Here is a 19,664-nt window from a genome sequence, read left to right as displayed (position 1 = left end):
TAACTCCCCGCAAAGTTCGACAGACATATTTGTTATAGAGTTAAGGGAGTCTATGAACGAGCACTCACCTGCAGCAGTGGATTATTCACGACCAAGAACCCGATGAGAACGACCAGATCAATCACCATATTTTCCGCCAGCGCCTCGTCCAACTTGGGTTGTTGCACTACAGTAAAAAAAATACATAAATATTAAATAGTGCCATTAAACATTATATATATATAAACCCCTAACCCCTTATTTTAACCCCTTAAATTAAACCCCTTAAGTTTTTTTTTAACCCCTTATTTGCCAAAAGTGGCCCTGAAGCTTTAGTAGTTTCATGTGCTCTGCCTACCCCTTTATGGGATACAGGCGTGATTGTATGTATGTATGTATATATATTTTTTTTATTATAAATGGTCTTACTCTTGGCCACAGACTAGCCAAAGGCAAAGACGTGGCCTACGATGGAGTGAGCTCGCCCAGAAGATGCCTGTATTTTGCTAAAGACCATATACATTTTGTTTTTATGGTTATTTAGATGGTTAGTTTATGATATCCAACGCTTATAATGCATATAATATATTAAGATGTTTTGTCTTTTATTAGCACCCTTTCCTTTTAACGTCTTTCAACAGGTGACTAGCTGCAGAACGGACGGATTCATTATGAAAATCTGTTAAATGTTTCTGTAAGTGTAAGTAAGTACCTATATTATTATGTATTTGTTGATTCTTGGTTCCTTTGTGATTTTATAAATACATACCTAATTCTTTGTGTAAATCGATATTTAAAGATTTTGGGCTTTGCTTGGAGACTTTGGGCTTTGCTGTATGAAATTTTCTCTCGGCACGGCCGAGGATAGTGTTTCCTAAGCAGTTTGCGTGTCAATTTATATTGGAAATCTCAAACTGCTAAAGAACAATTTCCTCGTATATGAGCAAGAAACTCACTGGTTCTGTTGGCCCCCACCCGCCTTCCATGAACGACTCCTGCGCAACAAGTGGTACAGCTGGCTCAATAAACTCACCGGTTGTGTTGGTCCTGGGCGCCTCCTTCTCACTGGGCGCGTGCTGCGTGAGCAAGCGCTGCACGGCGGCGCGGAACTCCAGCCCCCACCCGCCTTTCATGAACGACTCCTGCGCCACAAGTGGTACAGCTGGCTCAATAAACTCACCGGTTGTGTTGGTCCTGGGCGCCTCCTTCTCGCTTGGCGCGTGCTGCGTGAGCATGCGCTGCACGGCGGCGCGGAACTCCAGCCCCCACCCGCCTTCCATGAACGACTCCTGCGCAACAAGTGGTACAGCTGGCTCAATAAACTCACCGGTTGTGTTGGTCCTGGGCGCCTCCTTCTCGCTGGGCGCGTGCTGCGTGAGCAGACGCTGCACGGCGGCGCGGAACTCCAGCCCCCACCCGCCTTCCATGAACGACTCCTGCGCAACAAGTGGTACAGCTGACTCAATAAACTCACCGGTTGTGTTGGTCCTGGGCGCCTCCTTCTCACTAAGCGCGTGCTGCGTGAGCAGACGCTGCACGGCGGCGCGGAACTCCAGCCCCCACCCGCCTTTCATGAACGACTCCTGCGCCACAAGTGGTACAGCTGGCTCAATAAACTCACCGGTTGTGTTGGTCCTGGGCGCCTCCTTCTCGCTGGGCGCGTGCTGCGTGAGCAGGCGCTGCACGGCGGCGCGGAACTCCAGCCCCCACCCGCCTTCCATGAACGACTCCTGCGCAACAAGTGGTACAGCTGGCTCAATAAACTCACCGGTTGTGTTGGTCCTGGGCGCCTCCTTCTCGCTGGGCGCGTGCTGCGTGAGCAGACGCTGCACGGCGGCGCGGAACTCCAGCCCCCACCCGCCTTCCATGAACGACTCCTGCGCAACAAGTGGTACAGCTGGCTCAATAAACTCACCGGTTGTGTTGGTCCTGGGCGCCTCCTTCTCGCTGGGCGCGTGCTGCGTGAGCAGGCGCTGCACGGCGGCGCGGAACTCCAGCCCCCACCCGCCTTCCATGAACGACTCCTGCGCAACAAGTGGTACAGCTGGTTCAATAAACTCACCGGTTGTGTTGGTCCTGGGCGCCTCCTTCTCGCTGGGCGCGTGCTGCGTGAGCAGGCGCTGCACGGCGGCGCGGAACTCCAGCCCCCACCCGCCTTCCATGAACGACTCCTGCGCAACAAAGGTACAGCTTACAACTACATAATGTGTTTCCTGAATGGAAAGGTCATATATTAAAGTAAAGGTGAGTAAGCCCACAAAGTGGTGGAGTTATAAGTAGGTATATGAATAGTTTGACTACTTAAAAACACATAAATCAAAAATTACTTGATAGAAACAATTTTACTGGTTCTCAAAGTTAAATGTATTAATGGCTAAAGACGACTATTATTACCAAAAATATTAAAAGTTTATATATGTATAAGTATGTTGCAGATGCAGTCTATGAAGTTTGGCTATTGCGTGGAGAGTTTGAGAATTTGGGTTTTGTAAACTTTGAAATGGGTAACTTGTAGAATTTGCCAAATACTTTGTCATTAACGCGAGAAGTAACTATAGCCTAGCTCATGAGCTCTGGTTAAATACATACAATAACTATTATGGCAATTTTGCAAATTTAAATCGCATTCTATTGACTTCACTATTTCTGAAATATAGGTAATAGCTAGCTAGTTGCCCACTAGTGGACAAGCCATCCCGTCAGAAAATAAAATCAGTCCGGAAATCAGAGACGAGACCCATGAAGCATGTTACCTTTGTAACTGGCGTCCCTCACGCAACCAGATTCCGTTGGGGTCTGCAAACTACTTAACTTGCTTCGCCTAACTGATTTAGTGGCACGCGATCCGAATCCACAACTTTTGGTCAAGTTATAGTTTAAGGGAAGAGTAAGTCCGCAGCAAATTTGATTGAAAATGCTTGGTTTTTATTTAATCAATCATACACTGAGATAAAATACAACCAGTTTTCATGTTCGTTCAACAAGTTTTTTGGTTAAAATAGCGCCTACGTGCTCTTTGGTTCAAACAACAAGCTACTTGTCATTTGAATCGGCAATATATTTGAATCAACAAGTCGATTTTATAAAAACAACCTGACACATATTGTTTTAAACATACGTTTGGCTGATTCAAACGGATAAACCGCAACAAGTCGAACTTGTTAAATTCACAATGCAAATTTCTCTCAGTGTACTTAGTACGAGTACAATTTTGAACAGATACTGATGGACGCACCTATACAATCCTTTAAGGATTGAATATCTAGTCACTTTTCCTCTCCTCTTCCTCTTGATACGCGGCTTTTAGTTTTACTTCCTTATTTTAATTGTCTTTGACACAACAGCCATACAAAAACTACCATTCACTCCCTAAAACCGACTTCCAAATTAAACACTTAATCAACATTATTTCCTTTATCTAATTCACTTTTCCAAACAAACCCATCCAACACAAAGCAAACAATACAGCAAACATCAAACAAAAATCTCCACCGGCGTATCCAGTTGCTACTCCCAAGGGCCCTGGTTCGATTCCCCGCAGAAACTTTGATGTCTGCTCGTGGGCCCGGTGCATCGTTTGCGGGGTACGCATTAAACACAATTATAAGTTTATTACGCCGGCCGCAGATGTTGTGGGGGCCCAAATTGGCTATGAGTGATTGTAATGTTTCTGATATAGTGTTTGAATATTGTCAGTTCACGGGGAGGCACAACTGGATTACGCATAATATCACTTTTCAGGTTATGTGACGAGAAGTTTCATTTCAACCACCTCGCCTACACCTTTGCACTTACAACATAATATAACGGATATAATTTCCCCGGAACGAGTGAAAGTTCATTAATAATGCTTAAGGTGGCTCGCTTTCCATACAAAAAACATCTACCATTTATTTAGTCACCGCACACTACAACTAAATAAAAATATGCGCATACATCTACTATACATTATCCGTCGTCGCGGTAGGGAATGAAATACATTGTTTCATACAGAAATCATGGACAAATCCATGTGAATTTTTTATTAATTTTACGTAAATGTGCGTGCCAAATTTTGTGTACAGACACAGAGCCATCATATTTCGCGCATTTTTAATTGACATTGTCATCAGTGACACTTGGCTCTTGACAAGTAATTATTAAAGATATTGGTTTAGTTAACTCAAGCAGACTCAGAAATAATGACGCATTTTGTCAATAAAGATACATATCGTATATTTCGGCACTGCTAATGTAAATCGAAATGGCGTCTTGGTCAAATGCACCGATTATGAAGCAGGAGATCCTGAGTTCCATCCCGCAGTTTTTTTTAATCATTTGAATTTTTTTTGGTTTTTTTTTTATATTTTTTAAATGGAATATTTGACTATTACTATATTGCTTTCCTATTTTTTATTTTCATACAAAAATACAATACAAGCCTTTATTATGCCTTTGTTGATAAAATAAAATATTACACGTCTGGTATAATACATTATACATAGGTCATAGTGTTGGCATAGTATTAGTAATGTATTGCATTTACTGAGCTGGATGACCTATGTTATTGTCGTGTGAATGTTTTTCTTCAACAACTAAATGGTTATACCTATACAAGAATATAATAGCAAGAATATGGGTAGCTTTTGCACATTGTAATTTTTCCTCAGTCACCCGTTGACCACGAACGCTGTAAAGTGTTCGAAACATCGGGATGAATTTTAAACTCATTATACGCGATTTAATCCGTTTTCATATAGTTTTTATTTCATGAGTAACTATCGCGGTAACTGAAGACAATATTAACTAAATGGTTACAAATAATAATTATCATCAAATTATCATCAATATAATCTGGTCCAGGCAGGCAATTATGGTCGCGCGATAAATGATAAAACATCTGGCCGTCCCTATAATCGCACTTACTAATAGTGCGACAGGGACGGCCTGATATTTTATCGTCTATCGCGCGACCATGCTACCCGTAGTGCTGCACGGGAAGCATGGTCGCGCGATAGACGATAAAATAGCAGGCCGTCCCTATCGCACTATCTGTAAGTGGGATAGGGACAGCCTGATATTTTATCGTCTATCGCGCGACCATGCTTCCCATGCTGTACTAGCTTTTGCCCGCGGCTTCGCTTGCGTTAGAAAGAGACAAAAGTAGCATATGTCACTCTCCATCCCTTCAACTATCTCCACTTAAAAAACATGTCAATCCGTCGCTCCGTTTGGCCGTGAAAGACGGACAAACAAACAAACACACATTATCTTTGGTGAAACAACGAATTCTTCCACTTCAGATTATAGAGTAACCAGCTTTTCCCATTTATAATAAACTAGCTTTTGACCGCGGCTTCGCTCGCGTAAGAAAGAGACAAAAAGTAGCCTATGTCACTCTCCATCCCTTCAACTAAATCCCCTTAAATAATCACGTCAATTCGTCGCTCCGGTTTTGCCGTGAAAGACGGACAAACAAACAGACACACACCCTTTCCCATTTGTAATATTAGTATGGATTTGACATTATTATTTATATTTAAATAATTATATATGTATAGCCCAATTTCGTCGGGAACAGCGTGTTATGTAATGGCGTCGTTGGTGTACAGTCGTCTGTCACGCCGTGAAGGTGCGTTCGATTCCCAGGATTCTATAAACTTTTTGTATTTTTTTGGATATAAATTTCGTATTTTTTATTGACCGAGCAAGAATGGAGAACCGAAGGTATCAATTTTATCTTAGAGACCATATTGATTTTTTTATTGTCATTTTGATTTTCTATTTATTAAGTTGAGATATAAAACACAACTTTTAATACCCTCGCTAAATATAATATTTTATCGAAATTACTACTTAGATAAAAAAAGTCCACTTGAGTTTTTAAGCATAACGTTACTCAGTTAACTATTGCATTTTCATTTACCTACTAATTTAAGATTTCAAAAGCGATTTGAATACCCTTGCTCCATCGAAAATAAACAATTAGAAAAAAAAATCATGCGAATCGTAGTTTAGAAACTAAAATTTATCTATACTTTTTGGATTTTTTTAAAATATCAGATTAGGATAATTATGTTAGAAATTCTGAGTTCGACGAACCCAAAAATTATTACCATGTAAGAGAATAAGTTTTTTATCTTTTTTGTGGAAAACGCTCAGTAACTACTGTACGAGTACATATACTCGTACATTTATGTATAATAATAAAACAAAAAATAGTGTCTCATAGTGTTGTGTTTCTGCCGGTGAGTAAGGCTGCCAGAGCTCAACGAGGGTGCGGGGTGCTGACGACGGGAGGACTTACGGAACTAATTTGTTCCGTCTATTGTCCTTTGAGTCGTCGGCAACCCAAACCCTCCTTTGAACTTGTACACTCCTTTTGCTGTGCACACGCAGCAAAGGGGAGTGTACAAGTTTCTAATGGGGCGGCAACGCGCATGCGACACTCTTTGAGTTGCAGGCGTCCATAGGTTACGGTGACCGCTTTCCATCAGGCGGACCATATGCTTGTTTGCCACCGACGTAGTATTAAAAAAAGAGAAAAAGTCCTGGATTCGAACCCAGTACTTCCATGCAAATCATGCGATGGCACGTATTTACCGCAAGGCTATTTAAACAAGCTGTCGCCGCGTGAAATTATCGACTAGAAGGGATACAAAAACACTGTTTGTATGTGTGAGTGGTACTTAAAAATAGTGTAAAATAGTAAATTTATCTACATTAAGGGGATTAACGTTACAATGAGAAGTTGAATGTTTGTTGTAATACGTCAATTTTAATATTAAATGTTCGCGAAGCATAATTGAAAGTATATAAATGCCTGTACGACTCCACAAAAAAAATAAGACTGGTAATTTGCAGATTAACGCCATCTAACGCAGCCTGAGCTTCGGGTAACCTAGGCGAGCCACCTTAACGCTTGATGTAATTGACCGTCACAGAGAATTGAGAAAGTCATTCGTTCTAAACACTTTGCGGTTAAATAGCAACATTAGCAACACGAGCAAAGATTATATGTTTCGTATAGTAGTTAGTTTACGATCCTTAAGTATGTAAACCTCAGGCAACTTCACACTAACTTAACTACATATGTGCAACTGTATATCAATGTAGACCAAAGGGGAGCCGAAACCTTTGACAAACCCGAAAGCCTGTGAATTTCCTTCAAACCTCTATTTTAGACTTTGCTTAGAACATCGTTCAACAAGCACGGTAGATATATCTACAGCTAGCCACTAAGTAGGCAGTAGGTAGGTACAATGGGCGTACCCACCGCGGCTCGGCCATCGCAATCGATACCGGCCTAATGGATTGGCTTCAAGTATCATAGCGTTCGCCGGGAGTTTTAGGCTCAAGAATTGTATTCCATACTCGTACATATATGATTTCATAACATTCGTTATTTAAAATAATGTCTTCTTTGTTGAGAGTGGCCAATTATCATTCGCATGAACGCTGCTCTTTTATGAAACTATGTCGCGTGTCTATTGAACAAATCGACACACGGTGGATAGAGCAGTGTGATCGGATGTGACAACTGTGGGATTACGGATTGATATTGTTTGTATCTATAGTCAGTACTCGCTTAGATAATCCATTCGGATCTTGCCAGTAAAAGCTCAACAATCGATATGGCGATATAGAAAGAATATACTGTGTCAATTTGAGAATTAAATAATTTTGTATTGTGTGACAGATAGAAACTGTGAAATAGGTACCTAGTACAGGGGATGATTGTATTGTATGTATTGAATTTTGCTGTTGTTGTTTTTAATTGTAAATATTAAATTAAGTTATGAATAGAAACACGTTTGACCGGTGAAATGATACTCTAAGTCAGTAACTTCAAGCGCCCCTCATATCTCATTACCTTACCACAGACACACGCTGCAAACGCATAAACAAACAATTACCACAGACAATAATACTGATCAAACACAGCAGAGGGCACTGCTGTTTGCGAGGGAAATAAAGATGGCCACCCGAGAGGGGTGCCTCATGTGGATATGTGTTTTATGCAGAAAAGCTCAAAGAAGATCGTCACTGAAGAAGTTACTTAACTGACGCAGATATAACAAAAGAAGGCATTGACATCTTATCCACAATAAACGTCCGGAAATACGAGTAAATGCGATATACTGAAAAAATGTTTGCCTCCAATTGACTATTGATTAACCACGTTTTCCAAAAAAAAAATTACATTTCTCTAATGGAGGACCAACTTCACAACTACTAAACTAATGTTCTGGCGTCATTGGCTCCAAAACTTTGTGTTTATTGGTAAACCTTTACACTCTTTACAGCTTATCGATTATAAGGAAGATCCTGTTAAATATTTAGCGGTGTACACGTATCAACCAACTTCGTTTAACCAACACTAGGTCGTGCATTTACGAATGCAACGTCCGTTTGAAAACGTCCATGTGTACCGCAGATTGAAAAATCTAACGTTCATGCAGACTCGTACTGTAGGCTAAAAGAAAAACCTTTCGCACTTTATAGATTGCCAGTACCCCAGTACAAAAGCCCACTTGTGACTCGTACATCCAATCCCTTTCGATACAGTCGGCTCCGTAAAAACGTGCAGCGTATTTGAGGAAGGTCCGGTTTCGCAAACAGAGCAGCGAGCGGTAATATGTTTGCGGTAGTCTGTGCAAACTTTAGGGATGGGGACGGTAGCTAAGTACAGACTGATGTTTCCGTGTATTTTATGTTTATTTTGCTCATCTTCGTGGTCGTCGTAAACAAGAATTTTGGTGCTAGGATAAACTCATGGATTCGTCTATCTAATTAAAACCTAAAGATTACCTATAGAGTTCTTATGGTAGCAGTCAAGGAGGCCAGTCAGCCTAGCCAAGGAGACGATCGCTTTCGCTTTGTGAGTCTCTTTCACTCTTCCGGATTAGTAGGTATCACAGTGACAGTGCCTTTCGTTCGCTACGGATTTCAGTTACCACTCTTATTATCTATTAGGTAGCTAAATTATCAAGCTACAATCGAAAATCTTTGTCTAATGCCCAATGCAAAACTATGGCAACACATAATGTATTTAGTACAGTTCGCTTAAAGAAAATACTCATTTTTGTGAAAACCATGTGAACAAATTACTAATTTATCACCTTTAATAATACAATCATCACCTAATAGAACTACATTTCGTAAAACCGATTGAAATAAAAAACGTGAGACATCGCCCAGCACTAGGGCAGTCGATATAAATTGGCTCCTTGCTACTCTGTTTTAAATTGATCGACTCCCGAGCGGTAACTTTGTTAAGCCAATCACGGCGCAAATTAGTTTGCTGACTGTACGAGATTTTTCCAATACGCTATCGGTTTGTATTTGTATGTGTTTAATCGGTAGCTTAGTGCACTGAATAATGAATGATGAAATGAGTGATCGGCAACAAATATTGCATAAAGTCGCCATCAATCGAAGCTGCCGTGGTACTTGAAAATATCTGACCTCGTACTCTTGATAATAGAAATACGACTGTACATAAACTTGATATAAACCGATTACAATATTATCAATGTTTGGTATCGCAAGGAAACATAAAAAAGTAATTGATATTTTGAAGTTCCTTGTGGTCCTATCCGACATCCAATATCATATCGGGCAGTGTGAAAATACTCTTTCGCCGTAATCGCCGTATCATTTAAAACTTTCACGCATTTAATTATACTCAAAATGTTAAATCATGTACAACCGGATTTATCGCAAATTATTTTAATTGCGTATATTTCTGACGTATCGACAGTGATCGCTCTTACACTGGTCAGTCTTCAACAATGGAATTGGTGATTAGTAAATAGCCAGCGGTCTTATTAAGTACGTTTTAGTCCGCACGTTTACACTCCGCTAATTATTACGTTTTTATTTGTGGCCGGTACAATCAGCGTCAGTTCGATTATTTGGTCTGTCTCGGCACGGTAGCGCTGTTTGCTGCGCAAACACGTCAATGATACGGCGTTAATTAAGGACCGGTCGGCTGATGCGAGCTGCATACGTTGGGTTTTTATCTGTGTGACGCTGAAGCTCGGTGCTGTTACCGTTGTGCTACCGCAAATACACACACTGTCAGTATATCTCGACATCGATGGTAAATTAGGTACACATTATTTAGGGATATCTGTGACATACGTATATATTTGTGTGCGTCATATTGAAGCCAAAAGGCACAAAGCTATATAAGAAATATTTTTTTCATCACACTCGCACACTAAATGTGCTATTGCACGCAGGCGGAGCGTGAGTTATAGAAAAATCGTTCTCCCTATTTCTAGTACTGTATTGAAATCTTTTTTACCTTTTTGCATATTTTTTATAATGCAAGTGTGATAAAAAACATTGTGTGTAACTCGGGAAGTATGAATATTACTAACTCGAGTCTTTAAATCGTTAGTAATATTTAACTTACTCTCGTTAGTAATATTCAACTTCCTCCCCTTGTTGCACAATGTACTTTGCCACTACATGTCCGTGTAATGTTGCTTAAAATGCATGTTATTTTATATAAATAATTATAGTTTTAGTTTTAGTTAAGTAAGTATATTGATGCATACCCTAACAGGGTTCATGTGATCTTTTGCTGTAAATAGCCTATTGTAAGACCTTGTATAACACATGATTACAAATGCAATAAATGAATTATGAATTACTATTGAGGCACCGCCGCTGGCATCGCTGCCTTCTTTAGAACCCTGCAGGCCAAAGCGTCTACCTACACATTGTTATCCAACGAATCACTTGCACTAGCTGATGCAAGCGCAAGAAGTAATTATAACCACCACCGTATCGCCACGTATCGTCCGAGAGCTAAGCCACTGTAGACTACACATGGCACTGACCTGCACCAGCTGATGATCCAACTCTGCCATGACCCGCAGCAAGTGGCCGGTTCTGGCGGCGCGCACGAAATCTCGAGCCACCACTTCCGCGCCACTAAACAGCGCGCAGAAATCGGCGCGCGCCCCGCACAAGCCTCTTCCCAGGGCTACGTGTAGAGATTGAGCCGCCGCCAAGCGCTCCGGACTCTGTATAAGAAAGGATTCCATTAAAATTTTGATAAGCAAAATTTTAACCCTATGGTATAAGCAGTAAGTACTTACATTGTTAATATTGTTGACGTCCTCCACGCGTGGCTTGCACAGCATGCAGCAGACGGTGAGCAGCGTGTGCAGCCCGTCGCGGACCTCTTCCACGGTGTCTGGCCGAGCCACACCGCTCAAGCAAAGGTAGCTGCAACAAAGATATGAGTTATCATTTGTTCTACTATAAATACCATCGACTATTATATCCCGGCGGCAATGTTTTACTCTAGGATATTATATCAAAAGATCAAGCGTCATCCACCATGATAGCCGCAAATTATCTCGCTAGAATACCCGTCCTTTTCTAACTATATTCATTAGATCAGAACGGTTCGTCGTCTAGCGGACAAGATACTGACTGTCACGGGCATCATGTGCTTCCCTGCTCATTATTTAAAATTATAATGAGTAAATAAGACTCATAATACATGTAAGATGTGAATGTCATAACTTTTAGACGATTGTCTATGTAATTACAGGCCATGCTCATAAATAGCATATAATGTAAATAATTCTAACACGATCTCCTTATACCACGTAGGTATAGGGCACCTTTAGTGTACGCCACACAAATCCAGAATGGAAAGTAAACAGCGTTGTTTTCGTTGCGGACAACTCTGCGGTAAGCTTGGCCGGGGGACAAATGAACATCAACAACCCGTTATTATATGTAAATTTTAAATCGTGTTGGTTTGTTTTAGACACCTACCTAAAGAATTATTGTGATAAAAATGTGTTCTTCCTTCCACGTAAAAAATGTGGGAGATACATACAAACAAATCTAACTTAAAATTAGATTCTAAAGCCGTGGTATATATATTTTTAAGACCACGAATCCTAATTATATCAATATTAAATGGTTTTTCAGAACACGATGTGAAGTGACGAAATCGAATGGTAAATATCAACTGATATATCTACCGTACAAAACATCGTCAACATAATCAGATAGCTACTTCTTTAAAAATAATATTTACAAGACGATCGCAAATCTCCTTAGGTATGCCTTCTCGTATAAGGATTTAATCATACAGTTCACAGACCGTGATCATTTCTATTTTTAAAATATCGACAGCAAACCCTTTTAATTTAAGGTCTTCTTTTGAACGAACGAACGTACTTTATAGCCTGTTTTAATTGTGTTGACTGTACTTGTACAATTGGCAAATATTGGCACAAATTATAATTGGATCGGGGTTGAAGATGCTTACATCGCATAGCTTTTTTTAAATTGCTGGTCTGATTGTTTGCACATCAGTATAAAATATTATGAAACTTGGGGAAAACTCAAAGTTTTTCCAATAATTCATCTTTCTTGCATCAAATTAATGCGAACGTCTAATTGCAAATATTATCGAACTGAATATTTTTTTGGTGTTTAAAGCATGACTCAATAACGACTAGTTTATCGCCTGAGTTGGAAGGTTAAATCGAAGTTCTTGTAAAAACTAGTCTATGTTAATTCTCGCTTCCTAATAAAGATTCAATATACGGGATGAATTTGACGAATGTCAATCTCCATTATCAGAATAGTTAATTTTGATAATGGAGACTGTTCATGCAGTTGCATGGGTAAGCTTTACTAGTTTTTTTATTTTTTTATTTTCATTTTTCCTACGTGGCCAACTATAAATGCAGACAAAAAACAAAACAAAAATGTGGCGCCATTGGAACGTGAACAATTCAAATTTGGAATTCGAAAATGCTGGCGTCTGATTCGTCACCCAAACTTCACCAATGTTTTCAAGCAGATAAAACAAAGAACATTCGATTTTAAATCCTCACAATGTAAGTTTATATCACGCGTTTCGAGAATTTGGTTGAACCGGAGGTCCGAGTTTCGGTGACGGGTTAAGATAAACTAATCTTAAATATTCGGTGCTTGGTAAAGGTCATTTTAGTACAACACGGACTAAATTACGGTCGGCGTTATCGGGGACTCCTGCCTTTCAGACGTGGATATCGAAAGGAATTTCAACAAGAACAAAGTGTTCGATAAAATTATTCCGGATTTATTAGAGTTTTCAAGTAACTTATCAACAACACAGTACTTACAAGATATAATAGCTTCATACATGTATAAGTTGACTTTTTGAGTTCATTTCGTGAACTTACTATCGTGGTTCAGAGATTTTATGAAATAGGTACCTAAACAAATCTAGTGAAATGACAAAGCGTTTATTGACCGATTTTGTGATTTCACTGGACAGAGTCAGAAAATGGTCAAATAACTGAAAATTTCTAGAGAAATGATACAATTTTGCGCCATTTTGACATCCTGCGTGATTCGATCATATCCCTTATAAATTTGTTTTCGCCATTTCCGCAGCGACAGATATATTTCTAAGTTATGGCACTTATGGGCCCTTATGGCTGATTTGTTTTTAAGCAAACTGTACTGCGTTAATTGTATATAGGTACATAATACCTTTGTTTTTAGTAATAAATTATATAGCCACTAAAAGCAATAAATTACCTAAGAACTCGTTTTTGCATTCTCTCATACGGACCCTCAACCCAAAAAGCATAACATTAATATCATATCACGTCAATATTTTCCTTGTCTTGATTTCCCACAAAGCCATATATTTTACTCGGTCCGAACAGCTGCGCCCGCGCCGGAAGATTTGAATAGCCGTCGTTTTGCACGCTTGTTTGTGGGTAACCTCATGTCAGGACAGTACGCGTGCCATCCAACACATCTTGAGGATTATACAGAGTGGGGCCTGTAACAAAGGCGAAGAATTGAACTGTAGGCTATTCTCCTTATACTGATCAACATTTGTTCAGTGACTTTTAAAAATTATGAAGTCTTAAAATTTTTAATTTTTCATACAAAATAAATATTAGCTTCAATGTACGCCATTATTGTCGTCATTGACGTTGTCTATCACACTTTAGACTTAACAGAATTCGCAATACATTACCTCTTAGAAAAAACTTTGAAGGGTGATAAAAATCAAAATACAAGTTATTTTTAAAAGTCGCCGAACAAATGTTGATCAGTATAAGGAGAATAGCCTAGAGTTCAATTATTCGCCTTTGTTACAGGCCCCACTCTGTATACAGGTTGTACGAAAATTTACAGATAGTTGTTATAAGAGGCACACCAGTTAGTGTATTTTTATTGATTTTAGCCCATAGGTAGACTGTAGTAACATTTTTCAACACTTTGTGTACACAGCTTATAGAGAAAAGTAAGCATAAATTTTTAGCATTAATTTCCTTGCCCTTAGATTAAAAAAAACAACATGCATCAGAGCAGTAGGTACCTACCTAGTTATTGTACTTCGCATTAAACGAAGGAGAAATAAGTACAAAGTATAGGTATAAAAAAATATCTTTCCCTGAAATAACTTTTTTTTTTAATCTACCTACTTGCCATCCTGTATTTTGGCGCCATTGCTGCCGAGTTAATCGAATAGTCCCATATCTTGTTAGTTAACATGAACATGTGACCTTATACTGTAGAATGTCATAATGATTCACGAGAGCCAATCACGGCGCGGTCTAAATTCAAACGCGCTAATGGAACGCGAGCTTACGAGCGGCGCCCGCGCATCTATATTTTTTTTAGGGTTGCCAGTGCCACTATTTAAATATTTTAGATAATGGCGAATCAAATATTAATTTGATATAAGACATTCCAAACACTATACTTATTTTGTACCGATTACGTATTAAGTGCCAAATGTATGAACGAACAGGGCGTATTTTTTATAAAATGTGATTATTCACGGAGGAAAGTTTTGTTTTAATGGTTTGTCAGAAAACTCATAGTCTATAAGGTTTATTTTATAAGATTAATGATAATATTTTGTAAGTAGGTATTTATCCATTTTTTTTTATTACAACTTTGAAGAAAGCACACAACACATGGCAACACTGAGACTCGAGCACTCAAGTTGCATTTAAAATGTTCCCCTTAATTTCAGATAGATAAACGAGCGCATGCGCTTTTCGGCGCCTTTCAACGTGAAGTATGCTTTCCCATTAACGACATTGTGTCGTGTTTGATACTCTTTGAAGACTAAAACGCCCAAATTAACAAGATCCTTCTACGTACTCGAACTCCATAGCATCAAGAACATTTACATCCCTATTTCTCAGCGAGAGGAGACCAGGCTAAATTGGTTAAACAGTTAAATTGTTGTGGCATCTTAAAAGTAAGGTATGTTAATTTCGTCTTGAGTGAAATAATTTTAATTTCAGCGAGCTCTGATTTAACATTTCCTTTTTCAATTTCGTATTTGAATGTTGTTTTATTTTATGCACTCTGGGCATTTATTTTTGTGATACTCAATTTCTATAAATGTTTGATGTATCATGATTATCATGAAGGCTTTTTTTTTTTTTTTTTTTTTTTTTTTTTTTTTTTTTTTTTTTAATATTATAGGACATTCTTACACAGATTGACTGAGGCCCACGGTAAGCTCAAGAAGGCTTGTGTTGTGGGTACTCAGACAACGATATATATAATATATACATGCTTATATACATAGAAAACATCCATGACTCAGGAACAAATATCTGTGCTCATCACACAAATAAATGCCCTTACCGGGATTCGAACCCGGGACCGCGGCGTAGCAGGCAGGGTCACTACCGACTGCGCCAGACCGGTCGTCATGGCTTATTATGCTTCTTCTAATGGAATACGTATTTTTGCTTTGGTAATAAATAATAACTACTTACATTGCATACATAAATTCCATAAATACATTTTATATACTTTTTGTCAGCATTTTTCGTTTAGATACTTTGTAAATTTAAGCATATTAACTTGGATGTTAGGTCGAAACATTAAATAATTGGTCAAATTTTCTTTGTATATGACATTTATTTAATGTTTATAGTATAATAGTAGTGAGACTACTTAAAAAATACAAATAAAATATTTTCTATGAGAAGATAATTTAATTTGATCTAAGGTCGAAACATACCAGTGATGTCTAACTCCAAATGTAACTTTCCTATTTAAATATTAAAGCGAGATGGAAAAACAATTTCTAATAAGATGGGATAAAAATATAATGACAAACATAGTTTTTTTTTTTAAATATACATAAACATAGTACTTATACCATTTCGCACACGCTACAACTGTCAAATTCTAATAACCATATGCACCATACATGACTAAAGGCAACAAATGTTTAACCCATAAACTAAACGCCATAAATGGTCATAAAATCATACACGCGTAAAAACTACTCTTCTAAAATGACGAAACCCCTAATAGTAAGATGACGAAACCCCTAATAGTAAGTTCCTGACATGGGCTCTTACGTAGTTGAACATTTTTAGGCAGAACTCCCTAACGTTATATTGAGACATCCAGCGCCGGCCCGTGCACTCGATCAGGGTAGAGCGAGTTTGAGTTTCGGCGCCCTTGGGAAGAAGTTTCACTACGTAGGAAAATAAATCGCGAGCGTAGCGAGCGCGAAATTTTTTTCATAGTAATGCTGTAATTTGAAGATTAACGCAATACCGAATTTATGGATTTCATCATACAGAGTGCGAAAGGGACAAATGATTGAACTTTCGTAGTCGCACCCTAGTATAGTTTGTGTGAAATAACAAGCAAAATGGAGCACTGTAGTGGCCAAGTCAGGCAAGAAAGCAGATTCGGAATTTGTTCTAACTAAAAGAGAAGATAATTATAAATAGTAAGCGCTAGCGAAGCGAGCGCGATTTCTTTTTCCTATTGACTCATTAATTATTCCCCGCCAGCGGGGAATCCGCGAACTTTCAAGCTTTTATCGTCTGCAGAGCTGCGGTCTTTGACATATTTTGGGGTATTTTGACTTCACAAGGCGCCTATGTTCCCGACTTTTAGGACTTATATTTCGCCATCACTATTATTTTTATAATACTAAGAGTTAATTAAGAGATTAACTGCGGACTCGATCGTCACCGTCGGGATGCCCATTTCGGTATTTTGCCACTAAGTGATCCGAGTGCTTTGAAATTCGCTCACCATCTGCTATGACTCACAAAATTGCGCCTCTCTGGGACGTTTTGCGCCTTTAGCTTTATGAGGAACTCCGCTTTGGACTATCGGGTAGACTCATCTTTTTGCATTTGCCGCGTTCGCCGCACAACAACGTGGTTCGTCAAGGGCTAGAATCCTCCTTTTACGGCGCCCTAGCATCAGCGCCCTTATGAATGGCAATGTGGTGCAACTTTCCACTTAATCTGAATTACAAATCTAGATTTTCAATAGGTGGATTCATTTCCGACTCCTCTCGCCATTTTGTGATATGTGCGCGCCCACGCCACGTATAATTTTTTGTATGGATTTTTCCACATTCTCGATTTTGGCGCCCCCTTACCATGTGGCGCCTAGAGCGGCCGCTCCACTCGCTCTACCCTTAATCCGGCCCTGGAGACATCAACTATATTGCATTTTAATGTACGCAAATAAATATGCAAATGTATTTTAAACAAATTCAAGCCCTTGGATTACTTCGGACGGGAGGGCTTGCAGTTGATTGAAAAACAGAATAAATAGAATAGTGTTATTGCGTTTGATGTTTACTTACGTTTTAATTCATAAAAAACCTATACTATATAAACAATAATTTTCTTTAAATATGTAGATACATTCTCTTATCAAGAATAGGAAAGAATTGTTAACTGAAATGAGAGTGTACAAGTCTTGTAGAAAGACAAACACATTCATTTACATTATTTTAGATATGGAAGATACATGTGTTTAATTCAAAACATATAGTTTTACTAGCTTTTACCCGCGGCTTCGCCCGCGTAATAAAAGTATTCATTAAGATTTTCATTTGGATCCTTAGGTTTCTCTGTAGGTATATTTATCTGCGATTATTTCGATTGCACATAATACTTTTGCTTGCAATGATTGTAGAAATATTACAGATAGACCACAGCGTAGGTAATTCTATATACGCTGGGGAAACCTTTATAAACATCCCACATAGCGCGTATTTCGACACTATGATCGGTGGGTAAAAAGTACTTTTTTCAATTATCCCTTACAATTTTTTACATTTTGCTTATACTTATCGCAAACGTAATCTTCAAGCAAGCAAACAACGATCGTCTTAGAGCACATTGATTGTAAGAGACCGCCGACCGATTATCCGTATCCCTCTAACGATACCCATATTATCCGTATCCGTATCCGTATCGCTATCGCTATCGCTGTCGCTATCGCTAACGCTATCGCTATCGCTATCCCTATCGCTATCCCTATCCCTATCGCTATCCCTATTTCTATCCCTATCGCTATCCCTATCCCTATCCCTATCCCTTATCAAGATGTTTAATGATATAACACTTTAAGTTCTCGCGCTTTGTACACATATTTAAAGTCACATGCAGGTCGAACGCGATTAATTAACATTATTTTTACCTTTTTTCCCAACGTTTAGGCCAGGTTGCACTGGCCGTGGTCGCGGAAGACAGACGTCCCAGCAAAATGTCACCGGAGATGTAAACAACACAAAACTACCCGATATTAATTTATATAAATGTTCGGGGTAGACAAATAAATGTAATCTACCCGCTTTTAGTTAATGTTTAATTCCCACCATGTTTATTTTAAAGGTAAAAATAATGTTAATTAATCGCGTTTGACCTGTATGTGACTTTAAATATATGTTTAATGATTTCTTATCAAGTGCTAAAATATAAGAAATCCCATACAAACTTTCAACCTCTTTTTCAACCCCTTCATCCCTTTTTTTCGAAATAAAAAGTAGCCTATGTTCTGTCTCAGGGTTTAAAGATTGTCTGTTCCAAATTTCATCAAAATCGGTTGCGTGGTTTAAGCGGGAAAGCGTAACAGACAGACAGACAGACAGACAGACAGACAGACAGACAGACAGACAGACAGACAGAGTTACTTTCGCATTTATAATATTATATTAGTATGGATGGATGGATAGTATGGATGGATTAATAACTAGACTTTCTCGTAATCAGCATCGCCTTAATAAACACCTAAAAATTCATTCAGAGTACGGATCAAAAGCGCCATATTTACATAGTGCAGAGGAGGGCGGGGTAATCCAGCTAAGTAATTCTCTCTCAGTAAGTAATTCGTTGATAAATGAAATTAAATCGCACAAACAAGTGCTGCAGTTCGCCCGAGGCTTCCCTTTCACTTACGCTCTCAGTTTAGATAGGGAGGTTTTCCAAATATTATCGATAAAATGAATATCGAATTCTAAAAAAATATGTTTCTAAATGATATATACAGTTGCTCACTGCACATACGGATTTTATGGCATACTAGTAAATAACCTATCAATAAACAGCAAATGGATAGCATAACACAACTGAGAGTTTAAAGAACAAAAAATTTTTTTTTATTATATACTGTCATTATTTTTATATTTTACGCAAACTACATTATAGTAATGATTAATTGAAAATCAAGTATTTTTTTATATTAAGCGATACCAAAAAAACATCGATATATCCCACCCTATAAACTTGGCAAAAAAGAGCATCGCAACACGACATGTGCGCGCCAATCTGTCGATGCACTTAGCATCCCTCTCCCTCTGATCCATGTAAGTCATCGTAAGTCCATCTCTATCCAACCCCTCTAAAGTACCCTATTCACGGTTG

General features: G+C 38.8%; 1 protein-coding gene across 1 annotated transcript in view; it reads right to left on the bottom strand.

The window, feature by feature from the left end:
• Positions 1-19,664, bottom strand: part of LOC125239887 (S phase cyclin A-associated protein in the endoplasmic reticulum) — a 71,571-nt gene that overhangs the window by 5,936 nt on the left and 45,971 nt on the right. Inside the window, exons 16-19 of the mRNA XM_048147655.1 lie at positions 11,073-11,202; positions 10,812-10,997; positions 2,042-2,150; positions 69-166 (exon numbers count right to left, since the gene is read on the bottom strand). Coding sequence (XP_048003612.1) covers positions 69-166; positions 2,042-2,150; positions 10,812-10,997; positions 11,073-11,202 — 523 coding nt within the window. The remainder of the gene's footprint in view (positions 1-68; positions 167-2,041; positions 2,151-10,811; positions 10,998-11,072; positions 11,203-19,664) is intronic.

The sequence above is a fragment of the Leguminivora glycinivorella genome, chromosome 2, assembly GCF_023078275.1.
Source record: "Leguminivora glycinivorella isolate SPB_JAAS2020 chromosome 2, LegGlyc_1.1, whole genome shotgun sequence".
Lineage (NCBI taxonomy): Eukaryota > Metazoa > Arthropoda > Insecta > Lepidoptera > Tortricidae > Leguminivora > Leguminivora glycinivorella.
The sequence above is the reverse complement of the archived record's forward strand: the minus strand, read 5'-3'. Positions and strand labels throughout refer to the sequence as shown.